Source organism: Medicago sativa, chromosome 2, assembly GCF_051527215.1.
Source record: "Medicago sativa cultivar Bolivia chromosome 2, Bolivia_mono, whole genome shotgun sequence".
Lineage (NCBI taxonomy): Eukaryota > Viridiplantae > Streptophyta > Magnoliopsida > Fabales > Fabaceae > Medicago > Medicago sativa.
Window position 1 is genome coordinate 80,389,654 of NC_140750.1, and position 15,192 is coordinate 80,404,845.

Here is a 15,192-nt window from a genome sequence, read left to right on the forward strand (position 1 = left end):
ACCATCCTCTGACAGAAACCGGATCGCACATCACCACCACCTTATCACCATCCGACATACCGCATCACCACCATCACTCCACCACACCACTCACGCATCCCTACCACCACCAAAAACACGCAAACGACCAAAACACCCAGCACCAACAACAACCCAACACTCCTTCCTCGGCTGCGCCAACTGAACCGGATATGGAAAACGAGCTCAGAAAACGGATCAGAAACCAGTTCAAACAAAGTTGTACAAGGTCACAACCTCCGTCCACTAGCTGACCCCAAGATGCCAAAAAAGCCGTCGGAAAGCAACAAAAATTGGTGGCTGAGATGAAACAAATCCAGTTACCGCTGCAAGAGATGATGGAAAAGGCACCTAGAACAGTACCCGAATCGAACAAGAAAAATTGGAAACGAATAGCCACCACGGACACAAACAAAGCCACCTAGAGGGGGGAGAGCGGTAGTGCGGAGACGCAGTCTCGTCGCACCACCACGGCCCTAGATCTACATCTTATTCGCCGGATTTGGAAATAGGGGAGAAAGCAAGAAGTTTTGGCTAGAGAGAAGTCAGAGAGAGTTTTTTAGAAAGAGAAGGTAGTCGTTGATAGGTTGTCCCTAATTAATGCTAATAACTTTTAAATTATGAAAAGTTAAATTCCTTCAAAAAAAATTATGAAAAGTTAAATATAATACGTTTTTTTTATATTGGTCGGAATTTGAATCTCGAATATTGTATATATTATATAGGGTCATGTTAACTTGTGCCCTAAGGGCACAAGTTAAAGAGCTTAAAAAGGAAATTTAAAATAAATTTTATATTGAAAGTATAACTTTTGTAACTTTTAAGACATTTAATGCATGAGTTCTAAGAAAAACTTTCTACATTTGTTTTCTTAACTTATGCCTCAAGGGCATAAGTTAACATTTCCCTATTATATATTGTCCTGTCTGAAATAAAAATCAGGAAAGAGCAGAATCAAATTTAACACGCTTACAAAGAACAATTTAATAATAAATAAACATATTAATTAATTAATTTCCCCTAATTATAGACACGAAGAAGAAGATGATGAAGAAACAAATCACATGTCTTTCACTAAATTTTTCATTTTTTTATTTTCAGAAGAAAGTAAAAGAAGAAAGAATAACAATAAAATCGAATGTCATCACCAAAACTATCTATCACATTCACCGGAACACGGCATACACACTCTCCCAAGCAAACCACCACCGCCGCCATGTTAGAGCGGACCCTCTCCTCCCGCCGCGGCAACTCACACGGCGACTCCGACGACGACGACGACCTAATCAACGCCGACGATTCCAAAACCAAAAAACAACACATTCTCTTTCGCATCACCAACAGAGCTTCAACCTTTCTTTCTCAAACTCGCCATTACGTTCCTTGTCTCACCGTCGCATTTCTTCTTCTCTTCGCTTTCTCTTTCTTTTTCTTCTTCACATCTCGTAGCTTCGTTTGCATCTCCTCTAACGCTTTCTTCAAACCTGCTTCACGCGCCGCGTTTTTTGGTTTGGATGGACTTGATTCGGATTTTGGTGCTCTTGGTGTGCCCTGCTGTAAGTCTCTTTGCGCTGATCTGATCCGATTCATGTTAAATTCGCATTTTTTAGAATCGTGATTTTTAGGTTTTGTTTGGATCCAGAGAGAAAAAATGCATAAATTTTAGCTTAGGAGTTGGTAATTTCGTGTATGGAAGATCAAAATATAAATGCTTCTAGATTAGAATGTTAAATAAACAAAAAATATTTTTTTTTTCCTTTAAATACTCAATTTATTGTTATTGATTTTCAGGATGTTGATCCCGAATGGAATCAAATTTTATTTCTTTGTGTAATTGATTGATTTTGAATTCTGGGTTTGGCTTTATTTTCATTTTGACGCTGATGAATAGCATTAGGAATGTGTAAGTTAAGTTAAATATTAAATAAGTTAGATTTAGTAACACAAACAAAATTGGTCCAATCCATAAGTCCTAGCTCAATTGGCAAATGTCGAAATTGTTAGGCCGGATATCCGTGGGGTCCTAGATTCAAACCTGGGACCTCCCATTTGTGTGTTTCTTGTGGAATTTACCACTCCGTCTACAGACCCAAATAAAAAAACAATGAATTAGTTGAAGTCGTAAGGGATTTGGGCCCCTTAAGCAAGTGGCATGGGTCCGTTCCCTGACTCTTGCGTATGGAAAAAATTCAGTTGAGAGGGGAGAACCCGCCTTGTGTCCCCCACAAGTTCCCCGATTGAGATTACTCACTACTGATCAGCAACAGAAACTTCATACCTGCAACAAGGTAACCCCCAAAAACAAGTTACATTTAGCAACTATTCAAAGAGGGAAATTTGGGTGTATTATTGTCAGATGACAGAAATTTATCAAGTGGTTTGTTGCCAAACTAGTATTTATTTAACTTTTGGGTATATTTATTGTTAGCTCACACTTTTAGTCGAGAGTATAATGTTTTAGTCGAGAGTATAATGTTGATTTTGGTGGCATTTTATATTTCTTATCAATCACATTCCTTTAAAATGGCGGAGTTTGAAGTTGTACTTGCTTCACTGTGGAGGTATATTTATTGTTAGTTCACACTTTTTAGTCGACAGTATAGTGTTGATTTTGGTGGCATTTTATATTTCGTATCAATCACATTCCTTTAAAATGGCGGAGTTTGAAGTTGTACTTGCTTGACTGTGGAGAATTTGTGCGAATGATTTGATAGCGTGTGGTTTTGGATTTATAATTTCATTTCCTGTTGTTTCAAACTATTGGTTTCTGATTTTGAATTCATTTCCTGTTGTTTCAAGTGATACTGTTTGTTGTTGTTGAATACTTATAAGTTTATTCTTGGTAAAGGCAGATCGAAACATGGTAAAACTGTAGAATGGACATCGAAAGATCTGCTTAAGGGGCTGGAAGAGTTTGTTCCTATTTACGAAACACGGCCAATCAAAAACAATTTGTACGGGATGGGTTTGGACCACAGCTTTGGACTTTGGTTCATTGCTCGGTGGCTTAAACCGGATCTGATGATCGAGAGTGGCGCTTTCAAAGGACATTCAACTTGGGTTTTGCGGCAAGCTATGCCAGACACACGGATTGTTTCTCTTTCACCTAGGCACCCAGAAAAGTATCTAAAAAAGGGACCTGCATATGTTGATGGTAACTGTACATATTATGCTGGAAAGGACTTTGTGGATTTTGGAAGTGTTGATTGGTCAAAAGTGATGAAGGAACATGGGATTAAGGACCTTAGTCGGGTTCTTATATTTTTTGACGACCATCAAAATGAATTGAAAAGGTGAATTACGATCTTCCAGATGCATGATTCAATAGTTGAGTACTTATAAATGAAATTGCTGCTGCTTATTATATAATTGTTATTTTGTATGTGTCATAATGAGCAGAATCGAACAAGCTCTGAAAGCTGGGTTCCGGCATCTTGTTTTTGAGGATAACTATGACACTGGTACTGGTGACCACTATTCATTGAGGCAGATATGTGATCAATTTTACATACGAGGTGTGTAAACTCTCACTTTGCTATTTAATTATCCTACTTTATTGAATTTTCTTTCTGTTTCCGTGAGAAATGCATACAAATAATATGCATAAATATAATTGACAAAAAATGAATGAAAATCCAACATATGAAGCCAGAAAATTGATGAAAAACACTACTACTAGATTGCAGGGAAACAAGCACAAGTCTATATAGTAAATTGAAAGGTTCAAACCCAAGAAATGACTGCAAAAGTAAATTTTGGTTAATAGGAAACCACCATTTATTAGAGTCTTGCAATTTATATGATTGGCAAAACTTTTGAGGCTGACACGGCTACGTTTAGGCATAGTACTCAATCCCAAATAGCGGCGCGCAGCGTCCGACCCCAAAAGTGGGATAGCGGGAGGAAGACAGCTATTGAATAATACTATAAAGTATAAACAAACACATTTAATATAAAATTAAAGATAACACTCAAATCTCATGAAATATTCATAAATCAAAGCACTCAAACATCCCCAAAACATAACATTCAAATCCAAATACCAAAAAATGTCAAGAAATAAATAAGCTTATGAAACATTAAATTTGAAAGAAAAAAGAACAGAGGAGCTACAATGAGAGCAAAGAACCAGCGGGAACATAAACAGTGGAAGACGATGGCAGCGGCACAATTGGCGGCTGCGACGGTTATGGCAATTGGTTTGCAGATCGTGTGAGGGTTGCAAATCAGTTTGCAGATCGTGTTTTCTGTGTTTTGCGGCAGAGAAGAGAGAAAGAGTTGGGAAAATGTTAGGGTTTATACGAAACCCCCAAAATACCCTTAAAATGGTTATAAAATTAGGGTCAACTTGGGATTTTCCTGTTAAAATCCATAGCGGATTAGAATCCGCTACCGCTCTGCTACCGTTACTCACTATAGCAGCTATAATAGCGGCCGCTATCTTGAACGGTACCACTACGACACCCACCATAGTGACCACTATGGTTTAAGTGTGCTCAAAATGAACTTTTTCCTTCGCTTTGACGCTACAATGAGAATAAACACAACTAAGTTTTTTTTTTTTCTCTCTTTCTCTAAATAGATTAAAGCTTGAAGAAGTATTATATTAGTATTTTAACTAGGCATTTCAAAATTTCCTGCATATGCATGTCCTCCCATATATACATGTCATCATCTTCTTTACTGTTTACCTTTCTTTCCCAGTTTTCCTTTTCTGGTCTCCTATTTCGTCATGGTCTTCATCTTCATCATATATTGGCGATCCTTTACTCTCAATATAGATCTTCTGTTAGTGTCCTAGCGGTGTCTACATATATTGTCCGTGTTTGCATTCGTGCTTCATAGGACCAAAGAAGGTAAGAGGAAAGAAATAAAGTAGACAATGAACTAGTTTTTTAGTTGTTTGGTTGAAAAGTAAATGAAGGGAAAGAAATGTAATCTTCTTTCTCCTTTTTTGTGATTGGGTAGAAACCGGGAAAAGAAAAATCATATTTATGATATGACATAAATACCCAAGTAAAGATAAAGAGTATAAATATAAAATATAATATCACATGTAAAAACTGAATAAATATTCAGTCTAAACTCAAAACTCAATTTATTGGAATAAAGTGCATAAGAAAAGTAAGGTCACAAAGACTAGTAAACAGTTGCTGGCTGGTGACTAAATCTGTCTTTGCTGCCGTTCCTGGGGGTTGGAACTTTCAAGTTGCTATTGGCTTGTGTTTTTTCCACTACAAAATAGTAATAATGCATTTCATTGATACTAGAAAGAATTCTTAATTGTCGTTTTGGTCGCAAAAATATAGGCAATGTTGGCATGAAGTCCAGCATCCATTTGTTGAAAAATGTTTGTATGGGTTCCATACCTGTTGATAATCTTTATATTGGTGGAGTTACTTCAAATTTTAAAATATTTTTCTAATAGCTTTGGAATAGGAATTTGACTTCTGTTTTGTTCTTTTGTTGATCTAAGGTGGGGGACACAGTTGCTTTAAAGACAGTGATGAAGCTAGGATCAGGTCAAGAAGGAAGAAATTCTGGGAGAAAGCAGTTGATATCGAAGAACTGTGTGGACCGGGGGAAGCATGGTGGGGAGTTAGAGGGTACATGCGCGACAACTTTAATCATAGTAATAAGCCAATATCTTACGCACAACATTTCCAGAATAGCCGGTATGTTGAATCTATTCTTGATGTGTACTGGGAACTCCCACCAGTTGCTGGGCCTTCCCTCACTCATCAAACCAGATATGATCCTGCTCGTGCTCCCAATCCTATTGTTGAAGATGGGCGATATGGTTTGTTCCAACGGCTTGGCTTGGGTAAACTTGACAATTCTGTATTTAATGGATACACTCAGATGGTTTATTTACAGATATCTGAACAATAATTTACAGTTGCTTAGACAAGGGTATGTTGTAGTTGAAGGAAGTTTTGTACCTGTATTATTTACAAATATTTGCTTCAGCCTGATTTGGCTTAAGATATAGTTCTTTTATTTTTCTTGCTCTTTTCCTTTTTCAAATTCTTTACTCATTGTTCAGTTCTGTCTAACTTTTATTTAGTTACGTTTTAATGTATGGTGGCTAACTTGATTGCTAATATACTGTTATATATTATGTGCGTCACACTTCGATCACTAATTTTTCATCTCAGAAGTTCACTCATATGAAACTAAAGCAGTTATGAAGTACTTCATTAGCCGTTTTCTGCCTGGTTTCTTAAAATGTGGATGCGGCCACAAACAAACTACCTGAGAAACTACCAACTGCCAATCCCCTGGCTATTGTTTTCAAGAGGATAAAATAAGAGGATGCATTAATTCTTCCATATTTAAACAATCTTAACATTTTATTTGTTTTTATCAGTCTAAATATACTATTATATAATGTGCACAAGGTAAATGGCATGGGAAATCGGGTACTAATAGATTTTTACATAGTTCGCAATAAACTCAACATTTAGTTCGCAATAAACTCAACATTTTCGATGCTCGAAGAAAAGGGTCTTGTTAACCGGTGCCCCGGGGGCACTGGTTAAGGAATCCAAAAATAGAATTTTCTGTCTTGGAACTATAAACCGTCACTTTTCATCAAGTAATAATTATATTACTTTTTAACAAAAACTTGCTTCTTTTGGTGCTTAACCAATGCCCCTGGGGCACTGGTTAACATTCTCCCGAAGAAAAATATACTGCTCACTTTGGTGGCTAGATTGCTAACTGCCTATTTTGATGGAAGTTGCAAGAAACTATAATCCAGAGCACAGTTTATTCCTTATGAAAGAGTTGATTTATTCTTCTTTTGAAACACTTAAATTACTTTGCTCTGGTTTTTTTCAACGGATTCTCTCTTGAAAGTTATATTTTCTTATAGCATATCTTGGAGCACCTCCTGAGGTCAAAGATCCTAATTATGGTGGATTAGTTAGTATACTAATCCATCAAAATTAAGACATTTGACCTGAATAAATGTTTCAAGATATCTCTATAATTTAAGTCTTTTGGATCAATTATGAGACTAACCATCGAGTCGTGTCGTCAGTATGACAATATGGAGTTTTTTTTTGTCAGTTTTTTTTTTAATTAGAGCTGAACTACCTACCAAAATGGGCATATATTTATTCTATAAATTTATCTCACATGCAAACATATATTTTCATCTCAGATCCATGAACAACTATTATCCATCATTTCAACCAATATCAATAAAAAAACATTAAATTACAAATCTTACAGAAAACACAAAAATAAAACAGTTTAGGATTAATTTTATTTAGAGTCAACAAATAAACTAAGAAATTTAATACTATACTAATTTGAAATTTACCAAATTTGAATTTGAATATAAACAAGTAAAAGATAAATTTTCTATTTTTCCCTAAAAAAAAAAAGATAAATTTTCCATTTCATTATATGTGTGTGCATCAAAAATTTAACTATAAATGCAGAGCTCTCTATAGACAGAACTCTTTCAAAAATATGCCCACTATTACTGAAGAACACATGGTATTCTTTAGTAAAAGGCGAAAGAATAGTTCGCTTTGTGCTCATCGCATGGTTTTGTGGTTCAAAACATAGTAAGCTCATATATTTTATATAGCAAGCAGTTTGCTTTCATATACGCTGCAGCCGATGTGGGCTCTGTTCAGAAAACATGGGCACCCCCTCCCACAGGTCACACAGTTCTCTTCTTGTGTCAGCCTGTGATGTGCCTTGAAGCTTTTCTTCCATGGAAAGAGATAAATATACCTGGTTTACCAAGTGCTATATATTTACATATATACACCAATAATGTTATCTGTCATATTGTCATTTGAATTCTTCTTCATGCAATCTAGGAAGATAGACTTTTCTTTCAAGTTTGATTATTGAAAACATGAACAAAAAACAGTGGCGCAGGATTTTCCTTATCAAAATTGGTTCTGTTTTTTCTGGTCAGGAAAATATATTTTTATGTAGATGTCATTTCCATACCATGCTTTGTGACATCCTTGCATATGTACACCAGCCAAAACAAGCTACTTAAAAATGTTGGTTTTGTCTTTATTTATTTACTAATTGATATGAAAACTTGTCGAAGTTTAGAATCTCATGCTATGTGATGATACTTCTCTAGCAGAAGTGAAGTACAGATTGACATGTCTCATTTGTGTTGATTAACATGTTCAAGAGCTTTGCACCATTAGTCGAACTCGAATAATTAACGACATAAGGAGGCACAAGGTAGGAAATCGGTTTGCTATGGAATCTATTTCAAATATACACAAGAGTCGAATGATATTTTCGATTCCGGGCAGCTTCCCATCTTCACTACATAAAAATCATTCATAATTGTGAAACTGCGTGTCCAAACTACATAAATTGTTCAAAATCATATATTGAAAGCATAACAAGCCATTCTTTTATACAGCCACAAACTTCAAAGGTGCACAAAACAGATATGCAAACAAAATATGTGTATATATTCTCTGGACATGTCTCCAGATGAATTCTACTAACTAAAAACTTGTCAGACTATTAATTCACAAAAACTGAGAAACTGAGTTACATATATTTTTGATTTTGGACATAACCATAAACTCAAACTTCCTTGTAAACCTTTATATATGCATATCAGTGAATTCTCCTCTTTGGTCCAACGAGTTTTTCTGGACTAGTTTTGGCTCCTAGATTTTCCCATGGCTCTTGGAGCTGCAAACAAGATAATTGAGAACATATTTATCAGCAATCTTTGACTCCAATATAAAACCAGTGATCCATATCAAAGATTACAAGATATCTACAATCTAATAATTGTAGTGCGGGCATAATACTTAGCTAAATAAAATCTTGACATATGTTAAGATGACAATTAAAATAAACAACAAAAGTCTGGCTGAAATCATCTTAGCATCTCTTGAAACTTTAATGCAATAATTTGTTAACAACTTCCTTAAACAAATCTAGAGTGTAAACTTTCATACCTAGCCCAATTGCCTCGGAGCCTTTCATGATCCTTAGTCTCCTACACGAGTCGGCGAACATCCTGCATCAACCAACAATTTAGTTAAGCCGATTCAACCATTGGACTATCACGATTTAACATAAGCTTCAATATGAAAGTGTTTGGGAGAGCTTATAGAAAAAACTTATATCATGTCTGTAAGTTGACTTATTTTGTCTTTGGATTAAGATATAACTTATACGTGAGCGATTAAATGATAAGTGTTTATCCTATAAGTGCTTAATTAAGCTGCTTATCCAAACAGCGAATAAAAAGAAATAACTTACCCCCAAGGAACATCACCTACAAGCATCCAATCTCCATCTTTATCTTCATATGTAAGAACATATTCAGATCCATGAAGAAGATCCCTCAAAGAGCTCTCACTTAGTCCATCTTTCCCAGGAAGTCCAGGAGAATTGCATTGACCTGATTTTAGGAATACGAATATATTAGATCACAAAATAGTTATACATAAACGCGTATATGATAAACACTTAATTAACTGTGTAACCAAACAGGATCTAGATAAGATATGATAAACACTTAATTAACACTTACATGAGAAAGTCAAGCTAGGAAACTTGTTCCTAAAACACATGTAAATAATTTTACAGCAAGTAAAAAAAGGTGTGTAAAAAATCAAAATAAGGAGCTAAGGTAAGTAATTTGAAGAAGGTAAAGTTAGTACCAATGGTAAAGCAGGTGAACATCTTCTCAAGAGCTGAAGAAAGTTCCATATAGTTGTTGTAGGTCTTGAGATCAACCTTTCTGAGATAAGGAGCACCATCCATACTGACTTTTACATAGAGACAGTCAAATCCTGGTTTTCCCTCAGCTTCATCATTGTTCTTTGACAAATTAGACGCCATCGTGTTTTTTCGAAACGATCGAATTGGTGGCCATCCCACAACCTGTGCCCTATTACAGAAGTTTGATACAATGAAGAACACATAAGTCTAACAAATTTGAAGATGAAACCTTTTCTGAAAACAACCCAAATATTCATTAACCACTATTTTTGAATTATACATGGAAAAATTCGATTTTTGCTTAAGAAAATATATCTAACTTTTAAAACTCATTCCAAAGAGAGAAAAAAATCATGTCTATTCAAGGGTTGAATTCACAGAACATAAACCCATAAAAAAACAAACAAAAAACTAACATGTTTAGTTTTATGAATTACAATATCTTTCACCTTTGTCTAATCTAGGTAACCAAAACATGACATGAACAAAAGATTACTCAAAAAAAAAGTAAACAGAACAGGAAACTAAGCAATTGTAAAATCTAAAAACAATAAGCAGAATGATGCAAAGAAACATACTTTGCAGCAGGAGCATTAGCATGCTCATTTGTTCCATTAACCTGTTTATTTTCATGTACAGATTGATGAAGAACCTCTTTGATGTTTTTTGTTGCATTTGTATTAATCTTCTGAATATTAGTTTGAGTCTCTAAACCAACAAGAGTTTTTCCAACATTCCCTCCTCTTGGAGAGAACAAAGCAGCTCCTTCAGATCCATCATTCATAGAGAAACTCCATTTCCCAGAAGACTCATCAATGGCATCAGAGAAACCTCTTTTAGCTCCAACACTAGCTACAAGGTTCTTCAAAGGAGAAGAACAAACATTAATGTTCTTCAAATCCTTGTTGGCAAAGAAAGAGACTCCACCAGCAGCAGCAGTAGCAACTGATTTTCTATCAGGAGATTCACAACCAGGTAAGCCTAGTCTGAGCTCAGTTTCCTTGAAGTTGAGAGAAGAAGATGTTTTGTCCATTGATGGATTATTTGCTAAACCTATGTAATCATGTTCTAATGGTGTAGACATGAAAATGCCTAGATGAAAAAATATCAAATATTGAACACAAGTTTAAATAATAATTATTATTTATGATGATAGTTATAGAAGACTTAGAATGAAGAGAGTATGAATGTGAAGTTATATTATTGATATGTATGTAGTAGCATAGGAGAGGAGTTGGCTGGTTTTGTTAATGTTCAAAAGAACCTTCTTGGGACTTTCTGTACCAAACTTTTTACTCTTTCTTTTTTTCAAGGATTTATTTATTTGTTTTGTTTATATATGTATAATATAGTACTAGTATAATAACCTAAGACATGATTATGTTTCTGAGTGGTGTATACTGGTATGATTGTGCTGGTACCCGTTAACAATTGCTTACATTGAAATTTTCTAAAGGTAAATAGATCCTCCCTCAGTTCCAAATTAGTATAAAATAGGTTGAGAAAAGAAAAATCATCTTAAAAAAAAATCATCTAAAATAAGTCGAGGTTTGAACCCCGAACTTAACATATATTATGTATTGTCCTTATCAACTGAGCTGAGCTGACAAGGACAATGATATTTATGAATAATTAAGCATATGAAATGGTTGAAATCAATTTAAGATATATATTTTTTAATGAGATGTTTTTTCTTATGCGCCAATGATGGAATTTCTAAATACATGCCTCCAACTATCTATAGTACTATTTATGCCACATTATGCTAATAGTACCAACTACACTTTCAATGATGTACTATTTAGAATTGTACTAGTATAGTAATAGTATCAACTATGAAGCCCGGATACTCCAAAATGGTGCCGTACCCGTGTCGGATACGTATCGGATACCGATACTCCGCGGATACTCCCGGATACGTATCCCAGAAGTATCCGAATGATTTAATTTAATTTTTATTTAAAAATATATTGGATACCTTAAGGATACGTTAAGGATACTCCCGGATACGTATCCCAGAAGTATTCGAATGATTTAATTTAATTTTTATTTAAAATTTTTATTTGTATTTTGATCACAAGTATTAATTTTTGTAAATTGGGATCATTATATTGGCCATTACTTGAAAAGGGTGACTATCTTCATACTACCTTGGTATCATCATAGTGCAGGTTGGTGAATGATCCATTGTATTTTGGTTTAAAGGATATCTTAGTTGGTGAATGGTCCATTGTATTTTGACTTGGTGTAATTAGTTTTAAGATTTCACGCTATTTATTTTTTGTGCGTTTATGTCTAATATATATATATATATATATTAAAAAAAATTGTAAACGTATCCAAGCCGTATCGTATCCTAAATTTGAAATTTTTAACGTATTCGCGTACCCGTATCGTATCGTACCTGTATCCGTATCCGTATCGGGGCTTCATAGAGTATCAAGTACTCCCTCCGTCCCGGAATAACTGACCCATTTCCTAAAAAAAAGTGTCCCAAAATAACTGACTCATTTCAATTTTCAATACAACTTTCATCATTTCCAATACAATATAACACTAAATAATACTACTTTTATCATTCCCAATACAGTATATTCTACTTTCCCCTTTATTTATACATTTTTCTTAATATGTGTGAAAAACCAAAGTAGGTCAATTAAACCGGGACGGAGGTAGTATGAGTATGTATAGCAGTGTTTGCACCGACAAGTTTCTGAGCATTCCCCGGCAAGGCAACCTTTTACGTACTGTTTGTTTCTTCATCAGTTGGAGAACATAGGTTAATTGGTTAAGTAAAGTTAAAAATGGAGTTACAGTTACAGTAAAGTGAAGTGAAGCGTGTGTGAGTGTGAGGTAAAAGAGAAACAGAGGAGAGAGAAAGGGAATAAGTGTAACGGTGAATATTCATTTCACTCATCCACGCGCGTATCGTAACGTATCCAATTGAAATAATTACTTTTTATGAAAAACAGACCCAAAAGTGGAGAGAAAGAAAGAAGTCTGTGTGTCTGTCAAGTGTGAAGTGAAGGATGAAAATTGACAGGTAAGATCGGACGGTGTAGGTGGTTGTTAGGGGACATAACGGGGTTCCATTGTTGGACGGACTATAACCCACTTCATCATTACATTTCCTCTTATTCATAAATGTAGGCTTAATTGGACTTTTGGTCCCCTGACTAATTTGTTGTTTTCATTTTGGTCCCATAAGTTCTAAAATCAACGTTTTGGTCCCTCAACTTTTGCACCAGTTTTCAAAAACATCTTTTCCGTCAAATAAGTCACTGCTCCGTCAAACATCCTGTTAAATTTTTTTTTTTTTAAAAACAAAAACATTACGGAAAATAAAATAAAAAAAAACCAGATTCCACCACCTATTTCCCTCTCATGTAAAAAACTCTTCTTCTCTCTCACAAACACCACCACCACCTACTTCCAACCACCATCGCCACCATCATTATCCTCATCACCGCCACAACTACCAGCACCACCACCAAATCACAATGGGTTTGACAGAACCCAAAATCATCTTCACCAACACTAAAGCCAACAACATTTTTTTGCAGAGGATTTGATAAAAAGCCAACAACATTTTTTTTTAATCAACCCTTATTTATTGATAAAAAGAAAAAAGAGGTCATGAATCTAAAGCCCTGCAACTCACTCTCGCGAATTCTTCGCAGAGGATTTGATTTTTCATTTTGCTTTAGTTTTATATTTTAATTGCAAAGAGGATAAATACATGATGATTGTTGTTGTAATTCGTTGGTACGTGTGTGATAAATAAAGGGGATAAAGAGGATTTTGACTAAAACGAAAACTGCCTAGTTTTCCGGCACGGCTGACAACTTTGCCGGCACGGTGGTTCGCCGGTGAAATTACTGTAATTATGAAATAAATATAGGGCTTTTGTAGAGGTTATCATAGGGAACAAGATTGTCATTTTCGTTTCTCAAAAAGAGTTTCATGGTGGCCGAAATTTAGAGACAAAGTGGTGATTGGGGTATTTCAAATTCTCACCAATCTAAAAATAAGTTAATGGTTATTGAAGAGGAAGAAGAGAGAAATTTAATGGTGGTGGTGGGGTTGCCAAAGGAGTCCGGACGGAGAAGTAATGGTGGCTGGAAGTGGGTGGTGGTGTGGTGGTGTTTGAGGAGAGAAGAAGAGTTTCTGTTGCTGTTGTATACGTGAGTGTGAGAGAGAAGAAGAGTTTTTTCTATTTTGTTTTTGTTTTTTTGAAAATCAGAAAAATGGACACAAAAGGAAAATAATAGTAATAAAATTTATGTTTTTGATTAAGTATTGATGGTATACCATAAGATATCATGGACCTTCATGATCATCCAATCACTTTTTGATTAAAAAAGATCGAACGGTTAAAATTAAAAGAATTAATAAGGTCTATAGTGGACCAACATTGTTTGTGTTCCACTTTAGACATTTAAAGTTAACAGCTAAGGACCTTTTTGACTAACAGAGCAAAAGCAAAGGGACCAAAACGTTGATTTTAGAACTTATGGGACCAAAATGAAAACAACAAATTAGTTAGGGGATCAAAAATCCAATTAAGCCCATAAATGTATTACTCCATCGGTCTAATATATAAGAAAAAAAAATTAAAAAAAAATTGGTCCTATTTTTATAAGAAGGATCATGTTAATCGGTGCATCCAGAGTACTGGTTAATGATACAAAAAAAATTATTTTTATTATTTTATGGATTGATTACACAAATGCAATAACTATTATATAATTTTATTTTCTGGTATTCTTAAACAGTGCAGCGGGGTACCAATTAACATTTCTCTTATAAGAAAATGTGACAACTTTTAAGGTGTAATTATTGTTTAAAAGGATTTCTTACCTCTTTTTTTTTTGACAAAAATAAACGATATTCATTCATTCAAATTGGTAGGGTACATCGATACAATACAAATCCAAATTCAAAAACAAAAAGGATGAATTTGTGAACAGACTCACAACATCCATGTTAATAGCATAAAAAGGCAAAGTACATATGCCTACAAATATGACTATATTCATGTCTTTGAAATACTCATGTCTCCGGATCTGCAACGTTGACGATGCCAAAGTCATTGTCATTGATCGGATTTGCACTTGCTCAAAGCTAATCTTTCAACCTGAATCAAATAAACACCGTACTAAGACGGGAAATCAAAAACACACCGCACAAAGACATGAAATCAAAACAAACAGAGTCGTTCAAAAGCGACGAAATCACAAAAACAAACGAAAGAAAAATAGAAAATATGTGAAATCACTTATTCAATTAGGATAGAAGGAAAAACAATTCAGATGGGTGATTTTTGGGGTCAAAATTGACCCTAAATCACCCCTCTATAAAGAAGAAGAAGAAGAAGAAGAAAGGGGTGACGCTTAGGGTTTGAGAAGGAATGTTTGTCTTTTTAATATTAATGGG

The 15,192-nt window shown here is 34.8% G+C and overlaps 2 protein-coding genes and 1 non-coding gene across 3 annotated transcripts; 1 reads left to right on the forward strand and 2 right to left on the reverse strand.

The window, feature by feature from the left end:
* Positions 1-1,177: 1,177 nt before the first annotated feature.
* LOC146951303 (DNA-directed RNA polymerase subunit beta) lies at positions 1,178-6,018 on the forward strand. Its single transcript, XM_085747264.1, has 4 exons — positions 1,178-1,574; positions 2,867-3,311; positions 3,418-3,533; positions 5,495-6,018. The coding sequence occupies exons 1-4, from the start codon at positions 1,235-1,237 to the stop codon at positions 5,908-5,910; spliced, it is 1,317 nt and encodes a 438-aa protein (XP_085603390.1). The 5' UTR covers positions 1,178-1,234; the 3' UTR covers positions 5,911-6,018.
* A 1,451-nt stretch (positions 6,019-7,469) lies between these two features.
* Positions 7,470-7,581, reverse strand: LOC146951304 (U5 spliceosomal RNA). The gene has a single exon (XR_015029366.1). It is a non-coding gene; the product is annotated as a U5 spliceosomal RNA (small nuclear RNA).
* Positions 7,582-8,327: 746 nt separating this feature from the next.
* LOC146951305 (auxin-responsive protein IAA27-like) lies at positions 8,328-10,972 on the reverse strand. The gene is made up of 5 exons (XM_085747265.1): positions 10,335-10,972; positions 9,696-9,925; positions 9,292-9,433; positions 8,985-9,046; positions 8,328-8,712 (listed from the first exon to the last, which is right to left on the reverse strand). Exons 1-5 carry the CDS (start codon positions 10,838-10,840, stop codon positions 8,675-8,677), a joined length of 978 nt encoding a protein of 325 aa, XP_085603391.1. The 5' UTR covers positions 10,841-10,972; the 3' UTR covers positions 8,328-8,674.
* Between the last annotated feature and the right edge of the window lie 4,220 nt (positions 10,973-15,192).